The 22552-nt window shown below is 40.2% G+C and overlaps 2 protein-coding genes across 7 annotated transcripts in view; one reads left to right on the forward strand and one right to left on the reverse strand.

The window, feature by feature from the left end:
* igsf9bb (immunoglobulin superfamily, member 9Bb) overlaps positions 1-17276 on the forward strand; it is an 88329-nt gene extending 71053 nt beyond the window's left edge. For 4 of the 5 annotated variants that reach the window (XM_015030522.1, XM_015030524.1, XM_015030523.1 and 1 more), the window contains 3 exons: positions 731-2380; positions 10388-10515; positions 10665-17276. In XM_015030522.1, coding sequence (XP_014886008.1) covers positions 731-2380; positions 10388-10515; positions 10665-10879 — 1993 coding nt within the window. In that variant the 3' untranslated portion in view covers positions 10880-17276. Of the gene's footprint in view, positions 1-730; positions 2381-3356; positions 3403-10387; positions 10516-10664 lie in introns of those variants that run through there. The other variant, XM_015030527.1, reaches the window with a different exon arrangement.
* Positions 17277-18601: 1325 nt separating this feature from the next.
* On the reverse strand, positions 18602-22440 carry LOC106946303 (uncharacterized). Of its 2 annotated transcripts, XM_015030530.1 has the most exons (8): positions 22328-22440; positions 20814-21372; positions 20377-20680; positions 20063-20168; positions 19749-19987; positions 19512-19670; positions 19288-19417; positions 18602-18845 (listed from the first exon to the last, which is right to left on the reverse strand). In XM_015030530.1, the coding sequence occupies exons 1-8, from the start codon at positions 22370-22372 to the stop codon at positions 18783-18785; spliced, it is 1605 nt and encodes a 534-aa protein (XP_014886016.1). In that variant the 5' UTR covers positions 22373-22440; the 3' UTR covers positions 18602-18782. The 2 variants fall into 2 exon arrangements, with proteins under 2 accessions (XP_014886016.1, XP_014886018.1); XM_015030532.1 differs by lacking the exon at positions 19288-19417.
* Between the last annotated feature and the right edge of the window lie 112 nt (positions 22441-22552).

Genomic DNA, 22552 nt, shown 5'->3' on the forward strand with positions numbered 1-22552 from the left:
GTGTTTTTCTATGCTTTTCTGTCTATGTTTAGCAAATTGTTTTTCTACCTGTCACCAACATTCAGTGTCAGGTAGACACTAAATGTTGGTGCGATACCTACGGTACTTTTTTTTATATATCGCACCAGCTGACCAAATCATTTTTTTTTAATCATGAGGGTGGAGTCATATGGCTTAATATGAAATTTTGCATAAATACTATTAAATAAAGAGAGATTATCTCACTTATATCTTGCCTTTGAATTACTTTAAATTGGCCAGTCTTATTATTGTAAAAAAATCGTCTATTGTTTCAAAGCTGTTGGAAAATGTAGGATCATGCAGTACTTAATGACTCAATCAAATCCAGTTTGTTGTTGTCCACCACTTGTTCTTACTTGTAATGAAGTTCAGCATGATGCTCTTAAATGTGTTGTAATTGTGTAATATCCCTTCCTTCAGTGCACCACCCTACCTGCAAGAGAAGCTGTTAAATGTCACCAAACCTCTGCTAGGATAACTTTAAAATGAACTAAAATGCAGCATATTTTGCTGGATATCCATGTTTGTTACTGACATTTTATGCTATTGCTGTTTTAAGCTCCAGCCCTTAAAATTTATGTCTTTCTGAAAGTTTAATGATGTCTTATGGTTATTTTTAATGCAGGTGAAAACGTCTTCATCACCATCTGAGTCGGAAAATTCTGACCCTATAATTGTTCTTATATTTACTTCTGTATTTTCGACATAGGTCATCTTCAGGAAAGGTGAGTCCGGAGAGCATACGTTCAAAGGCATCTCCATCAGAATCGTCCGAAGAGAGTCATGACCAGCGTGGAAGGAAACCTCCTCCCAGTCCAGGAAGGAAAGAAGAGTTATCCTTATACAAGAAGACCAAAAGAGCAATAACAAGCAAGAGGTACATGTCCAAGCATGAAGCTGAACCAACAACACCTATTGAACTTATCAGTCGAGGCCCAGATGGACGATTTGTCATCGATCCCACTGATGCAGAAATGTCAGTCAAGCCCCGCCGTATTGAGGGCTTCCCCTTTGTGGAAGAATCAGACCTTTACCCAGAATTTCGGCAGTCGGACGAAGAGAATGACGATCCCAGGCCTCTTCCACCAGTTATGGCACCGCTTCGGCCTCACCAAATTTCCCCAATCTCCAGTCAGGAATCTTACCTCCAGCCTCCAGCCTACAGTCCTCGTTTTCACAGACCTTTTGAAGGTATGACCATCATGGAGAGCAGCCAGCTCCATGCCACAGGACAGATCCGAGGCTCTCTCCACCATAGAGCTTTCTATGGCTATCTAGGACCACCAGGAGATCACGATCCCCCGCCTCCTTTCTACATGCCTGACACCAGCCCTCTGAGGTCGGTCATGTCCTCTCCTCCATACTTTGCTGAGGGTCCTTTTGCGCACCACATGATTCCTGAAGAAATCGGAGAGGGTGAATTTCCACAATACGCCGTGTCCAGCTTCCCACTCCCTCTGACACTGACCTCTTCCTCTCATTCACCAGAGATTTGGCAGGGACTAGATTTTACCTTTTCAAGTCTGGAGGGGCCTCAATTTATATTCCCCCCACACCACCCTCTGCATACCCGCCATGATCCTCCCTACGCCTCTCCACCTCATGTGCTTCCCCTTAGCGCTTTCCAGCACTCTTCCCTTCCAATGCCTACCTACCCAACAGTCCTGCCACTTGAGGCCCCAAGTGGCAGAATGTCAAAGAGTCATAAAAGCAAGTCTCCCAGCAAGGCCAGGCCTCATGGCTCCCCAGCCAGGCATTTAGCTATGCAAGAGGCACATTTAGGGCAGCTAAGACCTTCAGGCCATAGTATGGGTGTGCCAGTTTTGTCTTATACTGATCCAATGGCTCATATCGTCCCCAGCACATTCAGTAATCTGGATACACGATGGTTTGAAACCACCCCCCGTTTTAGTCCCAGACAGACTCGTAGGATGGATTCTGGCTTGCATCAGGTGGTTCTTCAACCCTCTCGACTTTCACCCCTTACCCAAAGCCCCCTTAGCTCTCAAGAGGGCTCCCCAGAGATTGTAGTGCGCCCACGCCCACGTCCAAGCATTGTGCAGCCTCCCATACCCCCAGGGATGTCTGAGATTACCCTGCTTCCACCGTCCACAGCCAGCTTTTCAAGGAGATCATCCCCATCCTCATCACCTGCTCAAGGTCAGGGTAGCAGGAGAACAAGCCCCAGCTACCGTTCCCACATGGCTTTTGCCACCGCTGCAACCAGTTACCCAGCTTCCCAGTCCCCATCGCCCCCCATGGAAAGCAGCAGCATATTTGGGCAAATGCCAGCTCATAGGAGGACTGAGGAGGAGATCCTTCCATCTGAGCCCTCTCCACCCCAGTTGTCAGCTTCAGGGTAGGTCTGTTAGGCATGCAGAGAGGGATGCCATTTGTGTCATCTGCCTTAACCCATAATGCTTTGATGTGGGAAGTTGCTCTGACATTTTGGCTACTGAAGTTCTATATCTACCTATTGGACCATTGGTTTAATAGTTGGGTTTGGGGTTTTTTTTGTATATAAAATTTGAAAATGAAAGCAACCTGATTCAAAGCAACCTATTTGTTATAACAATAGATTTGCATTCTGGGATGTTAGCTTGTAGTTTGAGTTCTGCTGATGCAGCTCTTCATCTCAGGCTTCAAGTTGGAGGTTTTCACCCACTAAATCTGTGAGGCACTGTCTCCAAGTTGACCAGCTAGAAAATGGCAAAAAAAAAAAAAAAATTTCTATTCTATAAAAAAAAGTCTTGAAACTAATGCAAGTAAATAATTAGTTGGATTGGAATGCATTGTATTCATAGATTTCATTTAACACATTTAAGAGCTACAGTCCTTACAGTCAGCCATCATTTAAGATCTTAGTTTTTGTCATCTGTATCATGCATTACCCTGCTTTCACTTAACAGGCGGAACCCCATATTATTCATCTAATTAATGTCCTAGAAGAAACACCATCATTACGCTTAGTTCAAAGCCTTTCAAAGTGCCTTTATTAAGCAGAAGGATGCTTTAAGAAGAGTTCATCTTGGCAGGCCCTGCGGCCCATCCTCAGCCTTTGATTGCATGATCAAATCTACCTTACCTTCCAACCTCTCAGATTTTTCCTACCCACCTTCCTTTCCCCTTTCTATCACTCTTTTTCCCCAAACTTTTAAGTGTTACCAGGTCACCCCCAGGTCTGACTACCAAGGAGAGGTTTTTGGGCAAAGTGTGTCACAGGGCCTGTCCGCTTCTCATGTACTGCAATGTCTCCATCATTATGAATTAGGGGCAGGGTGGTGGTTCTTAATGACTCCTGGAGTCTTACCTGCTTTGTTTTTGATTGATCTCAGCTATCTGGGCAGCGTTGTTGTGACCAGGTCCTCTACACCGCAATAGGTAAGGGTTGGATCCATGTCTGAAAGGGGGGGGTTAGCAGGTGGGACTTTTTTGATCACCTCGTCCTTTAAAGGGGAATACAAGGCTTTGAGTCTTTGTTTGATTTGTTCCTTCCGTCACTCAGTACATGTAGTTTTTTTTCTTCTTTCTGTTGTTTACTTTCTTCTTTTTGTCAAAGTGGCTATGCATTTTACGTTCTGCAGTCTTAAGTACATTATGCATTCTGACTGATATGCATAAGCCATCCGTTATCTGAGAGATCAGGACAAAGAGGTCTCAGCAACAGGACTCGCTTGCTTGACATGCTTGAGTTGTTTTTTTTTAATTGACACAATTACTTACAACTATCTGTAGAAATAAAAACTTTATCAAAGGAAAATGCACCCAAGGTAAAACCATCATCACAGGATGCTCATTCATGGATGAGCCAGGTTTTTATGGAGTTTGAATCCAGATAAAGACTAAGCTCTGTTATCTTGGTAAACATAATCACAGTGCCAGTGAATGGCTGGTATGTTCAGGATGTCCAACCTTAGTCTTAAATGTCAATTTACTTCACACCTTTTGAGAAACTGTGTCTTGCAAAACTATACATAACCTTTAGCTTGAAGGAAAGACAATGATATATAGTGTTGAATTTTTAAAAACCTTAATTATAGCATGTGTATTCAGCCCCCTCTTAGTCAATCCTTTGTAGACTCATATTTTTTGCTCCAAGGCTTTGGGATAATGGCTTTATCAGCTTAGATCTTTGTCTACCCTTCTTCACTAAGTAGCTCATGCTCATGCAGATTGAATAATAATTGTCCATGAACTCTAAAATTCAAGTCTTGCCTGGGATTACCAAATAGATTAAGGTCTGGACTTTGACCTAAAACACAAGCTTTGATCTAAACTATTCCACTGTAGCTCAGGATGTTGCCCTACTATAATCAGTTTTCTTTCATGATTGTCTCGTAGTCAGCTACATCTCTCTTTCCATCATCTCTGACTTCTCTGTTGCTGTTGAAGAAAAAAAAAACATTCCCATAATGCTGCCACTATCATGTTTTACTGAGGAAAAGGTGTGTTCAGGGTGATGTACATTGTGTACACGTATTTGCACATAGTCCACAAAGTTCAGCGTTGGGTACAGCTGACCACAGCATCTTCTTATATGTGTTTGCTGTCTCCCACGTGGCTTATGGCAAACGTCAAACAAGAATCATTGTGGTTATCTTTCTACAAAGACTTTCTTCTTGCCACTTCTACATAAAGACCAGATGTGTGGAGTGTCTTGTTAACAGAATCTCCTAAACAACTTGTGGATTCCCTTAACTCCTTCAGGGCTACCAAGGGCTTCTTGGCTGCTTTTCTGATTGATGATGTCCTTGCCTGGCCTGTCAGTTGAAATGAACAGCTATGTCTTGGTATGTTTCAAGTTGTGACATAGCTTTTTCCATTTTTAATATTCTTTTAAAACTCTGGTTTGAGCCTCTCCACATCTTCTTCTCTGACCTGTCTGCTGCTCCTTGGTCTTCATAATGCTGTTTGTTGACTAATTTTCTCAGAAACACATGAAGCCTGCATAGAACACCCAAAATTTATGCTGAGAATAATGACGTGACTTTTGAAGATAATTGGTTGCTCTGGATTTAATTGAATGAGGAGGATAATCAATATACTTATCACACTTTTAAAAATATTGCTTGTATTTTATGATTTTCTTTCCTCTTACTATCTTTTACTTTAATTGCTACTGTATGTATATGCCTAATAAAATACATTCAGGTTTATGGTGGTAATGTATGGAAGAGTTCAAGAGGTATGAATATTTTTGCAAGGCACTGCAGTTGAATGTTGTGGTTTATAGATATAGGTGGAGTTTTTTAGCCTCACGTTTATATGTAATTATAAAAGAAGAACATTGAGCCAGCAGTTAAAACGTTACAGATATTTCCATAGTAGTAATATCTATGAAAAGCCTCCAGTTACCACAGCAACAACTCAGTTCCACCAAGTAAAAAGTCAACAAGCCAAACCCTTATTTTTTGTCTGTGCAGCGACTAACTGCCTATAAACCTGGGTTGTGATTTTGAGCGCTGACTTCAGACCTGAACTATGTGGCAAGTAAATAGGCTAATATGTTTCCCTAAACCTCTACGTCAAAACACATTGCACTCCTAACCGCTGCGGTCTTGACATTGCTTTGCTACAAACTGCATGGTCAGCGCCCAGTAAAAAAAAAAAAAAGTAATTATAAGAACTGCATGTCAAGAACTATACAGTAGTTGAATGTGTACTTCATTTCGTCTTGTTTCCTTTAACCCATTAGTCTACCATTTACTTCATTGAACATTTTTTACCAGGATGGAATCAATCATTGTTTGATTGTCAAGTTTATTTGCAGAAGCTTTATTTGCAGGCAGGGTTTCCCTGCCTGTTTGAGCTGCCCCCCCAATAAAACTGACTGTTTGTTGAGACTTAAGGTTCTTTCAGATAGTAGTTCAGCAACAAACGTGAACTTTTCATATTTATTGAGCGAGTGAAATAAAAAATAAGATGAAATAAAAACAACCATGACACCAGGAACTGCTACTTCACATCTTGTTGACTTTTGCTATCATAAAAGATGATTTGCCTTAAACCTTGCTTTGCCTCAAAATGCATGGTGTTTTCAGACCAGGTGGTTGGAGATTGAAAGGGGTGCAGACTATGACTTGTTTAAGTTAGAAAATCTAAGTTAGATTTTCTTCTGGGAACTCCAAGACAGCGGCGTCAGATTTTAGTTTTTGTAGGACTTCTACTCCCACAAGTGCTAGACATGCTTGTTTTAGGTGTGTATTTACCCAGAACGCCTTACGCTAAAGTTCATCTCGTGACTCTGGATTGGTCTCTGGGCCACTTGCCATTCACGTATGCATTCGAACCGCACCAGAGTTCACTTCAACCAAACCGAGATCTAGGTTTGTAGGAGAACCAGAGTTCACCTTTTTGATCCGCATCCCACGTTGATCGCACATTTAGATTTCTAGGCAAGTGAACTAAAGTTTGATCAAAGTGGAATAAACAGGGCTGGTGTGAATGCACCCTGTCATATCACCGCGTCACATTTTGTTGTTTTTAAAATTTTGTTGTGCTTTCTTGCACAATGATGATAAAAGAATTTTGATTCTTCTCATTCAGATTTGTTCTGCAGACCCATATCACCCTTATACACAGTACATAGTGGTTGCAGTTTCTGACTTCTTCTCAAGGCAGATAAGAGGGAGAATTCATGTTGGTGAGTTAACTTTAGCCCTTCGTTCTGAGCCAATACCTAATTTTTAGTGGTAAGCAATGAGGAAACAAAAGCATAATTCAGAAGGGGCTTTAGATTAAGGTTCTTGTAATGCCATGGTGGAACAGGAGATGGAATTGCCTCTCATTAAACTGAACCTTTAAATTCATTCAAGGTCCAACATTCATCAAGGTTTTAAGGCAGATCCAGCTGTTTTTGCTGTTATTGAGCACTAGCCTTATCATTGTGAACCTACACTATCACATTCTTTATTCCAAAGATATCGAACGTAATTGTTTGTATTCAATAGATGACGGCACAGAATAGCTTCTGCACAAACTAAGGGGAAATCCCTGAATCAACTTATTCACTGTCAATTGGTTTCTTTTAAGTAGTACTAAATTGTTGACTCATTGGTTTTTCAGAAGGACAACATGTGAGCAATTAAAGACATAGAGGTCGTCAATATGGGTCAGCAGTTTTCAGGTTTGAACAATTTTCATGACTCGTAGTGGATAAGAAAATGGGTGTAATGCATATAAAAATTGTAGTAATAATAATAATGAATTTTTTTGCACAATACATCTAATTGGATTGCATTTTTCCTGCAGTCACACTAATTAGGTGGCATCAGAAAAGTCATCTTAAAACCCAATATGCTGTTCCATCTGCCTGGTAATACAAGAACACTGAACTCACTTCTGTTGGACAGCACCAATATAACAGGTCCCCCTACTGCCCACAGGGAAAAGGGACAGTATGCCATAAACTCAACTTTTTTAGCTTTATATCATCATATGATGTTACTCTCTCATCAAAAACACACATGGAGATTTGCCTTGATTCTTTCATGCATGTTTGAGAAATCCTTTAATCTCCTGTGGCAACCAGTCAGCCGTGCAAAACGCCTGGTTGGACCAAGTGCCACCATTGAGGCACAGTTCCTCTTCAGAGTCGCAGTTTCCAAACTTCTGAGCTTCCGACTCACAGTGCAGCCCTCCTCCGTGACTCTCCCCCTCAGCTCCTTCAGACTAGCCAGCAGCAATTAGCAAACCCCTGGTGGGACTGCGCATCTGTTGAGCTCATTATACGAGCAGCTTCTCAGTGAAATGCTGGTAGAATGCTCTTGAAGGGTTAATGGAGGAATGATGACTTCTGAAGGTGGAGTTTCAGAAAGAACAAAAGTTTTTAAAGAGACAGCGGCCCAATTTCAAGGCATTAAATTGTGAGGCCACATTTCTCTTAAGTCATATATATATATATATATATATATATATATATATATATATATATACTTCGTATCATGGATTTCATTGATACGTAAAGGTAAGACAGCAATGTTTATTTTTTTAATGAAGTGTGCGTTTTGTGGGCTAAGGTTTGTATGTCTAAATAATTCAGTAAAGTAGAAGCGGTAGCTCATCTACCACAGCAATTATTTATTAATTAAACATTAAGCCTAAAACGTACTACAACAACAGACTGAATGTTCTGTTCTGTGTGCAAAATTCTTGGAACGTTTTTTTTGCTGTTAAATCCTAAAACATGAAGTGGCATTGTTGTCAGTTGCTATGGCAACGAGTCTGCGTAGCTTGGCGAATACAGATCACTTTGCTGTGGATCATAGCACGAAATTAATACCTACATTTCTAAGTTTCACTGAGTTAACGCGGCTATGGATGACATGTAAATGATTAGTCTTTTACCCCTCCAGCGTTGTATGCCTGCGCAAAATTTGCGTACGTCCAAATAACATGCATGGTGTCTAAGTCACAAGTCAGTGCCTCACCAGCAATGAACCTCACCGCACGTCATATATATATGAAAATACACAATGCTGCCCCTTTAATATAAGCCTTTGTAATAATTTAATAAACTGTATTTTAAGTAGTATGTCTTCATCAGCTGGTGAAACGACTTGTGTAACATTCTCTTACCTGATTACAATTTCTGATCACAGATCACATGTACAGGCAGGTGTTGAAAATAGGACTAATATGTTAGACTGCTGGAATTCAGACATCCGTTTCCAGACATAACGACACAGTGACATTTGTAGTTTCTCAGCACTGCAGACCTCTGCAAAAATTTCAAAGTACAACAAAGAGAGAGTCAAACATTCAGCTGGTACGGTTTGAAACAACTCATTAGTTGTAAAACCCTGGAGAACTTTCTAATTTCTCATTTTTAATATAAAAAATTTAATTTATTTTCCCCTTGGGATTAATACAGCAGTTTTAATGTAAATTATAAGATACATATTCATGTTTACTGCTAAAACACTACATAAACATAGATAACCTAGGCATAGATTGTTGCGTCTGTGTCACCTTTGGCTATGAGTCTCTTCAGCTGAATGTACGTCATGTATATGTTTTTTTTTTTTTTTTTTTTACATTTCCTAACAGCAAAGCAGAAAGCGCATTGCTTGTTTTTGGCAGTGATGAAGCACATTTCTAAATCTCAACTACTATGCTTAGCATGTTTTTTTTATATTGTTATGTAGGAAATGCAGTAGATTCTTCCCAGGTTCCGAAAAGCTACGGAGCAACAGAAGTCTAGATCAGGCTTCAGCCCCACTATAAACCGAGACGCACTGCTGGTGGACACAGGGATGGAATACTCTGCATAAAGCAACCGTGCGTTAATTTTAATAGTCGTTAAGTTTGGACTGCAGAACAGATTTCTCTGTGTCCGGCCGTAGATACTCACCTACTTGATTTTATTCTAAGGAACAAATACTTTGCAGAAGTCAGGCACTCAAGGGGTCAACGACACCCTAAAAATAGACTGAAGTGCCCAATGAAGTGCTTTTGAATGTATTCCCCTTTAAAGTCATGTTCCATGTGCAAACTGCCATGCATGCCATTGCTAAATATTGCTTCTCCGTTTTCAAAATCAAAACAATTATATGGGAAAAAAAAAAAAAAAAAAAATCTTGTTACATTTGTTGTCCTGGTGCTTCGCTTTTCTTTGGCTTATTTTTCATTATGTGACTGTTCCTGAGTAGTCATTTTCCCCTCCCGCCATCTCTCCCCCTGTCAGCATGGTGAAGCCCATTGTAGACAGTATCCATGTCTATGAACACATATTGATGATGCTTTGTCGCTCAGCTGTGATTCTCCCCCCTCTACTAACAGCGTTTGGTTTCTCTCTGCAGCCACGGTGGGAAGATGGCCTCTTTTGCAATGCTAATTGTTTTCTGTGTGTTTGTGGCAGAAATCTGTGGGCTGCCAAACTCTATGTGCCTCCATGAACAGGAGGGAGTTGGTGACAAGCTGCCAAATATACTCTACTTACCAACAAAGTCTATGCAACTGTTGTTTTCAGAAAGCCACTGCGTCATTTGCACAGTAAATATCCGACTACAAAAGTGTTTTTTTTTTTGCATTTAACATGTCTCATTATTGAAAATCTTGCTGAACAATTTTACTCTGAAACCAACAGTTCAAGACCTGTTTAAATGTTGCATTGATGTGTCCTCTATAAAACATGACTCAGTGATCTAATCTGCACTGTAGGGATAAACTGGGGGGGTGTAATATTCAAGATGTAGGTTTTATCAATATATATATATATATATATATATCACTTTTAGTCCATGTAATAGTGCTGATTTTGGGGCTTGGGGAGGTTTGTGCTCTTCTCGATGCACAAACACAGTGCGCTGACCACGATCGGCCCAGAGTTACCCGTGTTTTCCCTTTCTCTCTTCCCTTCATGTAGAAAACGTCGAGGTGCGTCGAGTGCCCATTTGGGGTCTGAGAGGAGTGATGCACTGAGATACCAGCGCGTTAGAAAGGCCAAGAAGATGACGATGAACAACAATAACTCAAAGACCAGAAAGAAAGCAGGTATGGACAGTTTTCCACACCCAATAGGAGTAACTAAGGACGAAGAAGTGACTGGATTACAAATACAAGGCAACCTATAGAACCAAAACCTAGCAATTAGACACAAGATAGGCAATTTTCCAGGTTGATACGCAATTTTCTTCCACCAGGTGTCTCCACCTCTCAGACCCAGCAGGCCTACACCTCTCAGGTACTCCAGCCCGAGGAAGCGCGCTACCTCTCCAAGAAGAAGAAACGGCCCATTCTTCATGACCCGTATGCTCGCTTTTCTGCTCTGCTGTACCGCCGTCCACCACGGGAGGACCAGAAGGCCATTTTAGCAAGCATGGACAACATGGACCTAGACCACGCCACCTTCCTTTGAAAGGCCCCGGGGATGAGGTCACAACTCGGGACAGGCTCCCATTACCATTCCATCAATACGCTGCAGTTAGACAAGACAGCAAAGTCAGTGGAATGTCTTTATTTCCATTATCTACAAAATGGAGTACATGTCAGAGTACAGATTTAGTGCAATCTGTAGGTTCACACTTGTTTTATTGGATCTGCATTCATCAGTGGATTGCTGTTGACAATAACCTAGAGTACTCTAGGGCATAAACTGAACAAAGACTTCTAAATCTAAACATTTTCTAGTAAAAAATTATATTCTAGTACAAATCAGTTTGTCTCGTTTTACTTTAACTAAGAGTAGTACGGAAGAGGATCTAGAGTGATCTCCCAGATTGGAGTTGTAGCTGTAAGGCAGTTCCTGTGGAAAAAAGTCTGGAGGATTTGTTAAAAAAAAGCGATGCGCCGAGGCACAAACGTGTCCTGCATCATTTTAAATCGGCTAGTGCATCCTTCTGAAAGTGACTTTACTGATTTTGAGATTCCAATTGAACATTTACTCCAGTGCAAAAGTCAAAATTTTACAAACAGGTGGCGGGACTTTTATCATTCGACACTCTTTCCCCCAACGTTGTTCCGGAGTCCCCTTTATTGAGAGAGTCTAAATGATTCATGCTAAGCTCCCACACCTCCGTTTACAGGTCCTTCCAATGAATTCTCTGCCTCACATTTAAGGACGATCTTACTTCCTACCAACTTTACCTCAGAGCACACGAGACCACACAACCGCCAGAGTCGACCTGCTCAGCTCTTTGACTTCTCCTGTCCAAATAAGAAACACTCTTTCTTCACTACTGCAATGCTGAAAATGTACCTTTCCTCTGGTTTTAAAAGGGGCCATATATTTCCTGTCCAGCTAACCTACGTCAGAAAATGCCGAAGCTAACCAGAAGCTGACATTCTAAGCTTTTCTGCTCTGCTGTAAATAATCAGGACAGGAACTCACTTGTTTTAGGAATGTCAAAGAAACGAAAAAACAAAAACCTTTAACTTATTCCCTCGCTCTAAGCTGCACTCTTTATTTGTTATAATCCAGTCCACTGGGATGCATTCAAAAGGCAAATCAGATGTGGAGACGTGGCATTTTCAACCATCACCATAGAAATCGTTAGTTTAGTAGGAAGCAGTACACACGCTCTATTTGCAAGAGCTTCTGCTTAAACAAGTGCTACTTTTGTCTGACAGCTGTTTGCACTGGAGCAAAAATCTCATCAGTTCCATTACATTTGCTTTTTCCTTTTCTGAGGGCTCCAAATTTTGTTGAGAAACTTTTTGCCAAAAGTTTTATTTAAAATTTGAGTAGATGTTGGAAGATAGGATTTTGTACCTTGGTATATCAGTGTAAACATAAAGAACACACTGTTTTCTTTGGCCTGAAAAATACCTTTTTGCCTGTTTTACATACTAGTTTGTTTTTTTAAAAATTGTGCTCCATTTTTTTGTATATTCTTCTTATGCGAGTCGATCTGAGTTCAGAGAAAAGCAGAACACGTTTAAGGTAAAACAAAGTGAGCCAAAAAGGTTGTGTTCATCTGCATTTTCCACTGGAATTGGCAGAGCTTTACTGTTTATCTGCGTTTTGTTTAAAACTGCATGAGAATGAGGACTTTTCATTTACAACAAGGTGCCATAACTGCATCAACTGCATCCTACTCTGCACATTCTGCTGCTCGATGGCGCTCTAAATCACAAACGGTGGACATGCGCAGCAACAATTAGCCCGACATTATATTTTTTATTTTTTTAAACCTCAACGGTGCTCAGTTTCTTTGATTTGTGCAAGTACTTTAAAATCTCACGGGGACATTTGCTGTGAAAATGTCTCATGTCGGATATGCATTTTATTTGATTCTTTTTGTGTGATCTTAAGCTGCTGGTCCTACGAAGCCTTCAGACGTTTGTCATGTCTATCATTTTCATTTGTTTGGTCTGGTTAAGGTATTTCCACAGTACATGCAGACAGGAGTGCTAACCGTGGGCTAATCGGGAAAATATTTAAAAAATGTATAATGAAAAAGATATGACTAAATTTCATTAAAATTTTCAAAAAACTAACAATAAAACTGTTAAAAAAAGATGCACACATGCAGGTAGAACCTAAATAAATTAGAATGTCCTGGTTTCACAAAGAGAGATATATTTTTATTAGTTGAAATAATTATGGCTTAAAGCAAATGAAAACCCAAATATATTGAATTTAACAAATCCCAGCAGAGGAAAATAAGCTTGGATTGTTAAAAACAGCTGATGATCGCAGAGCAGTGACATACAGCAGCTGGTTTTGTTGGGGACACTAGATCAGTACATCCCTTCCAAAGACGGGTAGACCCCTAAAGTTGATTGGTGTGTTGCTGAGAGCTGTAGAGAGCAAATGGCTTCCTTAACAACGTCTGATGTTAAGGAATCAGGAATCAGACGCTGATACACTGTATTCATGTAGAAATTCATACAAAAGGAGATCCGTCCAGTTTCTGACTACATGTACCGCACAGTATATGTACAAACTTTTTAACGGGACCAAATTTCTGCATTAAGAACATCCATTTTGTTACTACTATGTAACACAGCAATTCTGTTTTACTAAATATTTGGTTTTTGTTTGCTATAAGGCATAATGATCAAAATGAACAGACAGTAAAGAGTAACTTACAACGTATTGATTAGGATTTAATGAATCGCTCAAATGCTCTTGTGTTTTGGGTTAAGAAGGAAACGTGCCTCCGCAGATGTCATCTAGTGTGGAAATAACTTAGAATTGATCACGTATATGAATGTTTGAACAAATATAAATCCTCAATCTTGCTTCAACGTTACTACTATTGTCAACAGATAGATCAAGCAGCAACAGCTCGTCAACGGCTAATCGTTGGCGATATCCTTTAGCGTCCTGAGGTATTCTAAGGTCTAGCTCAAACACAACACTGTCTTCACATTCTGATGTGACGGTGATTGATCACAGGTGCTTCAGCAGTGGTGTCAAACAGGGGCTCTTCAATCAGCTACAGGTGCTACAAGAGGAGCTGACAGATCCTTCCAAAAAAAAAAAAAAAAAAAAAAAAAGGACAAACTCTCACGTCTGGAACTGTATTTTTCTAGTTCTTGAGGGGAAATAAGAGGATGTCGGAAGTCCTGACTGGATTCAAAATCCCATCAGGAAGGAGAGCTAAAACTGGTCAACCTGATGTTGCTGCCATAATAAAAAATAATGTATTGCTGTTAAAAGAAAAAAAAACAGGGCGTCTCAGATTCCCTTTTGCTTTGATTGACTGTCACGATCGACTCCTTTCGGGAGAGCGGGGTTGTGAACCTGGGGGGTGGGATTTGCAGACACTTTTGAAAACCTGCAGCAGTCGAAGCAGACACGAGAGCGATGCGTATGGATTTCCTAATTGAGGCGTGGTTATATTTTACAGTATGACAGTTTAATTGTGGCATAACGGATAAAGTGAAACTGTTCTCAAAATACTGAAAACCAGACTACGGTTAAAATCGATACAAATTTCACACAGCCTGCATTAGCACCAAACATATATGTATGCACTGTTTGTACGTGTTTGGTATTTACACAGCAAGGTTCTTTTAAAATCCAGTCTGAAGGGCAAGTTGCATCAGAACTTGTTTTTTTTTTTGTTTTTTTGTTTTTTTTTTGAGTAGTAGTTTTGAGGTTTCGTTTGTCCTGGATGGCAGATTTGGACTGAATAAGCTGGACGTAAAGCAGCAGCTACAGTAACCGCAGTTACGATTCATTAACTTAAATAGAAAGGAGGTTCCCTGTTGGAACACGTAACCATCCAGGAGATGAATCTGTCTCCCAGTGATTCTCTGTTATTTTTGTATAACCACGAGATTCATATAAATGTGTAGGATTGCATCCGCGTTGGATGTCTCATGACGTCAGTTGATTGACTTTAAAGCCGTAGTCTGTGTTCTTCGACAGACTACAGCTTCGTAGTGAGAGAAAATGACAAACCGAAATAATCCCACCGCCTTTCTGTAGTCTCGGCTGTAATGCTGCTAAAGAAGAAGCCGGAAGGGAGACAGTAATTGATGTGAAATCTGACGATCGACAGTGAAAACGTCTGCAGTTTCACCAATAAAGGTTTTGATATGATGTGAGTAGAGATGGTAGATCTGAACTGGAAAGAGCCACACTTCAAAAAGCTATCCCTCTAGAAATCATAAAGACTAATAAATATCACTTTTGTATAAATTGAGAAAGATTAAAACGTGAACACATGGGTACTAATTGATGCTGTGATTGTTTTCGCCACATTTAATTGTAAATTGATTTATACGAAGTGAAATCGAAGGTTTAGAGACCAGCCTGTTCTAAACAAAACACTATGGGTTCCCAAAAGTCTGACAGCCGCTGCGTTTAAAAAAAAAAAAAAAAAGATGAATTAATGTGTGTTGAACATCTGCAGACCTTACAGTAAGACCTAACCAGTTTGATCCGACTTGTTGTTCCGAAGCGCAGCCGTCAAACATATTCAAACTGATCCCATCGGTCTTTGCAGGATGCAGACATTGGCGACCTTTGCCATTCATCGCTATGGCAACAGAAATCTTGAGTATTGATCAAAAATGTCCAGGCTGGATAGCATACCTAAATGCATTTTAGATTTATAATTCAGGCTAAAAAAAAAAAAAAAAAAAAATTAAATACGGTGTAAAAATCTCAAAAGAGCTTACCATAAGATATATATATATATAAAAATATATATAAATATATTTTGTAGAGGAAAACATGATGCACATCAGAACTGAGAGTGAGAACTGAGTAGTGTGCGGTCTACTTCAGTGACACGGTGTAACATGGTGTGATATCAGTGTCTTTACTGTATGTGAGTGCTTAAAAATGAAATACTAGAAATTAGCGTAGGAATTTAATATCAATTTATTATCATAGAGAGAGAAGACAACACACGCGTTGGAAGCTAGATTAACGGGACGGCCCTTGTTTTCAAGAATGTAAAAGTCAATATCCTATTATTTTTGTACTCATACGTTGCTTTGTACCGTAGCAATGCAGAACTGTACACAGAGTAGAGAAGAAATATGTCGTCTATCTAAGCTCCTGAGTTGTTCAGAAGAGAAGAAATTGGTGCACCGAACTGTACTGTATATCTTTTTGTCTACAAAGAGATCCTCACGGAAAAAAATAAAAATAAAAGACGGTAAATTAGTTTTTATAGTGTGTGTGAATAGCAGATATACCTAATTATTTATGGGCAACACCTTACCATACTGATCATTGATTTTCCATAAAAAACTTAGTTTTTTTTTTTACTTTTTTTTCTCTCCTTTTTTAAAATATAAATATATATATTTCTCGGCATGAATTGTGATTTGTTTTCCATTCTGTGGTGCTCTCCGCTTGTAGAAGCACTGTAGATCCAAATGCATTTTGGACAGCTCCACATTGAACAAAAGTTTCCCGACGTAATTGTTTGTGTTTGCAGTGAAAGCCGCAGCGCTTCTCGACGATCCAAATCTGTCGGTCTCGTTCCGGCCCGGAGCATGTGCAAGTTAGCCAACGTCTATCCGCGCCTTCTGCTCCAAAGTGGAGGTGGAGCACCGCAGCAGCTGCTAAATGCTACACCACGCTCTCAGTTCAGTGCTGTAAATTGCCAAAAAAGAAAAAAAAAAAAGAGAGATGACCATCAACTTCATTATAACAACTGGTGCTATATATATACACATATATATATAAAAAGCAAAAGTAAAAAAAAAAAAAAACATCTGTGGTGCTTTTTTCTTTAATTTCTTTGTTTTTGTCCTTGCTTCAGACAAAATGTAGCTACACAATCCTGTACTGTACTGTAGATCGCTGTTTGGCCGGTCGATCGACCCGCTGCGCTCACACGAGGCAGAGGTGTTGGAGTTTTTTGTTTTGTTTTTCCTCAGCTGTCCTTTCAGGGAATTCCAAGATCCAATTAGATAAACTTCTTGGAGGGGCACATTTTAAAGCAACTAACTTTGATAGATCGTTGATTTGAATTGACTTTCTTGTTTTGTTTTGTTTTGTTTTTTGGTCAGTGCTTCTACATCAGCCACATGGATGGGTGCAAATAGTATCTACACATTGTCTTTGGTGCTGAGCGTAATAACGTTCACATTCGACTTTAGATATTTCAACCATTAAAAATCCCCGTTAGAGGCTTTCGAGCACGTCACAGGAAGTGAGTTTCCCTGCACCGGCGTCGTCACCCGGCTCGTTCCAGATCGCGTCGGAAAGTTCTCGCGAAACCAAACTTCTCCGAAAACCCACGGATAGATGAACCGCAAGTAGTGAAAACGGTGTTTTGATACCGGAGAAAAACATAATTCTGTGAGTCAAATCTTTGTTGTTACTGCCTTGTTACAAAAAATAAAATAATGAAAAAAACAGATTCAATTTATCAGAAAATGATTGTTTTGGGGTTTTTTTATGATCATAAAATGCAATACAAGAGGAAGGAGAACAAACTAAACTCATATCTTCTAATTGTTCTGTCTTCCTGAGATGAGTTGACTTGTATTTAAAACATAACTAACATTATTTTTTCATTATAGGCATAGACAACTCTGTACCTCAAAATATCTCTTTATGAAAATCTGAAGTCCTACATGTGTACCTTGTACATTTTGTGTTTGTTTTTCACCTTTACGAAGTCCATCCTCATGACGCTTTTTATATTGGTTTGCACAAACACTAATAGGAATGTATGGCTACTGTAATTCCTGCTCACCCTCCCACCCTCCCCTAAAAAGTGAAAGCAACTGAATTCAACAGTTTTTTGTATTTGAAATGTCTTGGTATGCTTGTTCTAGTTGTATATTCAGAATGGTGTATATTACATCGGTTTTTATTTAATAAAATGTTTAAATTTTCTAACAAGACTCTTGGATTTATTTCATTAACTGGGATCGCTGAACGTTTTATGCGGTCAGGATGCAATTCAGCTTACAGATTTTCTGACTGATTTCAGAAGAATTTTCTTTCACAGCTGAGAATCGCATACCTGCTGTAACGAGTTCACCTGCTAACATTCACAGACTGTAAGGTTAATAAACAGACTGACCACATCAAACTCTTGAGGGCAAGTTGGCTTTATGGGAGTAAACGAACAGGCTGACCACTAGGGGGCGGTAATATCATGTAAAAGAGTTTGGAACGTTCATTTAAAATGAGATTATGAGTTTTGAAAAGACTATTCAATGTTGACTTTATTTTAAACATAGCACTGTCCATACTTTAACAAACAAAAGTATAATATTTGACTGTTTTTAAACGAATAGGAATTTCTGATGACTTTGTCAACAAATAAGCAATTTCCCCATGAGGATCAATATATCTGATTCCAACCGTTTTCATTTATAAATCACAAACCCAAAATGACTCAAGAGTATTTTTAAGATTAATGTCATCATTACGATTCTCCATAATAATTTCTGACAATGGAACAAGTGAAAAAGTTCCAGAATATTTTTAGGATGTGAAACAAAAGGGGGAAACTGACTCAATACAGAATCCGAATGATTATGATCACCATCACTTCACCTGTCATCCAGCACCTATTTGCATATTTTTTTTGTTAATAGTATATTAGTATTGTAAAATCGTGACGATATATAATGGTTTATTATGCCTTTTCAAACAAGACATTCTTCCAAGCTAAATTTGAGCGTAACACAAAAAAACGGAAACTTTTTCTTTGATCATTTGTTCAGTTGGTTTAATGACTAGTTGGTGACAGAAAACCATCTTCCACTGTCACCGTCTTCTCTGAATTATTTTTAATTGGACCCTTGTCTGTCCCTGGAACAGTCTTATACAATTAAACGACAGACGTTTTCATTTTTTTTTCCAAGGGAGCCGTCGTCTTTTTGCAGGATCAGCCTTGCTCAACAGGGCCATCTGCTGGACAAATCTCTACCTCGGTCCTTGTCCATTGAGCCTGCACAATAACACGATGCTTAGGTGCAAATGAAAGGACAGAATCGAGTATCTCAGTACTAAAATATGACTTATAACAACACAATGAAACTTTGTTTTGCCTTTTCATATGTCTAGTGAAAGTAAATAGGGATTTATGACCTGCTCCACTTCTTCTACACTGACCTTGACTGACAAAATGTGGGAGAGGCCAAACAGATTAGATAGAAAACTGGACTTAACTTCACTGTTTTACATTTAAAGTCCAACTGGAGCTGACTTCAGATCAGGCCATAAGACAGGATTAGACAAACAGTATATAAACTGGAAGCATTTGTCTTCTAAAGCATTTTGAGACGACATTTCCAGCAAATATGGGTAAAAACAAAATATTTGAACCGAATGCTTTTGCGCCGCACTATTGTTTAAAGTGTGAAAGGAGTTTGATTGTTAGCTGGAACCACCTTTTGCCGTCTCATCCTCTTCAAAAGTTTGACCAGTTGAGCCCTGGCCTTAGCGGGGACAGCCTTCTGCCACTGGACCATAAACTCTTTGTGCTGAGCAAATTCCCACAGCATTTCCTGCCCATGATTCCTGTACAGCAATACAGTTCCCAGTTAGCCTCCGAAGATGGCCAAGATGCTGATACGTATTGCACAGTCAGCATTTCTTCCAGTCGAGAACAAACCTGACTTCAGGATTAGAATCCGCACACATCTTGCTGACCGCAATAAGGAAACCTCCTGAAAACCTCCTTCCTGCTTTCAGGATATAATCCTCTCCGGTGATGTTTTTCAGCTGGTGGATGTGCTGCGCCGCGCTTTCTCTCACAGCAGCACAGTGATGACTGAAGGAGGACAAAGCCAGAAACATGTCTCCGTGTGATGCTGATATGAACTTCCTCAGACATCCCAACTCCTCCTACCTCAGGCCTGTGCTGAGCAGAACATTCAGAACCTTAGCAGGACTGCAGCCCTTCACCAGAGCGTCCAGGGCCAGATTAGCTCTCTGGTGAACGCTCTCGTTATTGGTCTGTGCCAGCTTCAGCAGCAGAGCGTCGCTGGTCCTTTCTGCCTCGGGGTCCATTGACTTTCCCAGCTGAGTGTGGAGCTCTGCTATGGTGTCAATGACAGCGCTGGCTAAAGAAGGACGTTGGTTTTTAACCTGCAAAGGAAAAGGAAACATCTTTGACGTCAGAAAACTGAAACCGAGACCGTCGCTGAGAAAACATGTCTGCACCTCCTCTGTCAAGACTCGGCAGACTGCGTGCAGTTTGGTCTTCAGCTGCTCTGGGTGGTGCTGCGCCAGATCCGCGACAGATTTCATTCCCTCCATTTTCTTTTCCCTGCGTTGAACAAAGATTATTAGGTTGTTGCTCCAACAACAGAACTCTGTTTCCGATACTTACCCATGCCAAGGCCTCCCGAACAGAACAAACTTTTGGGAAACCCAAAGACACTTGGTGCCCCCCACTTTCAAAAACACAGGTTTACAGTATAAACTGTGTAGAATAATCTCCCTGGAGAGGTTTGGTAGAGTTGCTGCTGTCATACCAGTTGTGGGAGCTGAGCTGTCTGAACCAGGGCGGCGCGCTCTCTGACGTGTCAGTCAGGGGTGGGAATCTGGTCTTTCCTGCCATGATGTGGGACTTTGGAGGACTAAGAGTTTTCTCATGGAGAGGTTCCGTTCTGTCGGTCGGTACGAGCTCCGCAGGTTGCGCTGCGACGACGACCATCTTTTTCGAAGAGGTCAGCGGCTGTGGCAAGACAGAGCGGTCGACGTGGCGCTGCAGTCTCTGTGGTAACGGCTCCTTTTCAGCTGTAGCTGACTGAAGTCTGCATCCAGATGCTTCTTTGTCTTTTCAGAAAAAAACAAAAAACAAAACCAGAATAGCTACCTTCCTTGGTGTAATGTAACCCCCGTCAGCTGATCTCATGTCAGATATTTCTTACATGAAAGAAGTCATCTTCAGTCCATAACCTGATCTTACCTGCTTTGCCTATTATCACCGGGAGGCGAGACTGTCTCCTGGGTTTCGGTCCCGGGTGAGGAGCTGAGACGAGGATTGAGCTGGGCCAGCTCCCCAGATCGGTGGAAAACCTCGTCTCTCTGGGTGTGTGTGCGTCTACAGGGCTCAGGGTTTCCCCCACATCCCCGCATTCATTTGAAATGTTGGGCAATGGATCACCCTGCGCTGCTGCCTGACCACCTGGAAGCTGCTTCTTCTGAAACATGCAATCCTCCTCATAACATATCTTCTTAGTGTCCTGTGTCTGGCCACTTTTGTCCTTCATGTTCGAAGTGTGCTTCACCTTCTTTCCTCTCGGTGATGATTCGGGGAGCGGCGAGAGGCTTGCTGGAAGCTGAGGTGTGGGGAAGGTGTCCTGCAGTCTGTCCAGGACAGCTTTTCTGCGGGCTGTTTGTGAGGCACACAGTCTCTCAACACTCTGGATCAGACCCACCCTTTTGGCCTTTTTAGCTTTTCCAATCTCGACAAACCAAGACTGATGAGAACCATCCCCGTTGCTTTGGTCCTCTGGTGCCTTTGACTGTAAAATTCACAACAAAGTTTTAGTAGCAAGTTTACATCCACTTATCAGGAACGTAAATACAATATATTTAAGGGAAATTGAATCAGTTTCCTGTGTGAATTTTTGCTGTAACTGTCATAATGATGGCTATATTCTTTGTGGCAAAGTTTGTAAACTCTTGGAACACAGTTTACAGGAAAGCCGGTTTTACCATCAGCATACATAAATACTTTTCATTAAAAAAAATCAACACTAGACTGCAGCTTGCTTCTGACAACATGGACAACTCAAAACTATTTCTTAAATCAGCAGCTAGATGACTTGTGGAGACTGGTTTTAGAGTGGATTGAACAGTAGCTGTTTGAAATGGTCTTCTCAAAGCCCTGACTTCTATGCTACTGAAAATTGAAAAATGTCATTTAAAATGTGAATTCTAAGCTGGATCTGGGCCAGATTATCGATCAGCTTTAATGAATAATTCTACAAGGAAAAGGATCAAATATCCATAAAAAAGGAAACACAAGAGTGCATTTACATGTATGTTACACGAGAGTCTGGATATATCATTTTCATAGGAAGCATTCACAAATAATTTAAACTTGAGCCTTAAATTCTTGCTTCTAACAAATCTTTGCAGTATAAAAAGTAGAAGTCAACCTGCATCTTAATGACTCAGGTATTGTACAGTATTTTACTATATTATATTTTTCGACTTTTAAAAAAATAACAGTTTCTCCTCCAACATATTTCACGATCCTATCCAGTTGTACATTTTTACTTTAGTTCATGCTAATAAAACTGTTCACCTATTACCTCATTTCTTTTGCTTTTGCTCTTATTTAAACTAAACCCAGAAATATATAAAAAAACCCAAACATTTAAACTTTGAAAATGCACATTTCTAGTTTATTGTTTTGCATTTGTCATTTCACATTTGTCAAGCAGAGAGGGCGATAGAAAGTTAGCCACTTACCTCAGTGTCTCCAGAGAGGCTGCTTTCTGATTCTGGAGCAGACATGGGGCAAACAGACTGGAATCGCTTTCAACAACGAAACCTCCAGGAACCAAATAGAATAGAATGAAATGTTTGGGGGGGTTGGTGCTGTTTTTTTTAATTTTTATTTTTTCCCATGGCAACACATGATGTCACAAGAAAACTTTTGTTTACTTTTAAATGTCATGTTTAATGTGTTTTAAG

Source organism: Poecilia latipinna, unplaced genomic scaffold (genome assembly GCF_001443285.1).
Source record: "Poecilia latipinna isolate Pla-1442-1.1 unplaced genomic scaffold, P_latipinna-1.0 Scaffold185, whole genome shotgun sequence".
Taxonomy (NCBI): domain Eukaryota; kingdom Metazoa; phylum Chordata; class Actinopteri; order Cyprinodontiformes; family Poeciliidae; genus Poecilia; species Poecilia latipinna.

Excerpts from the sequence above, each read along its gene's own strand:
- LOC106946303 (XM_015030530.1), bottom strand. The coding sequence starts at position 22,372 with ATGTCTGCTCCAGAATCAGAAAGCAGCCTCTCTGGAGACACTGAG. Across the intron at positions 20,681-20,813 it reads GGTGATAATAGGCAAAGCAG|ACAAAGAAGCATCTGGATGC; the intron begins GTAAGATCAGGT and ends TTTTCTGAAAAG. Across the intron at positions 18,846-19,287 it reads AGAGGATGAGACGGCAAAAG|GCTCAATGGACAAGGACCGA; the intron begins GTGGTTCCAGCT and ends GTTATTGTGCAG.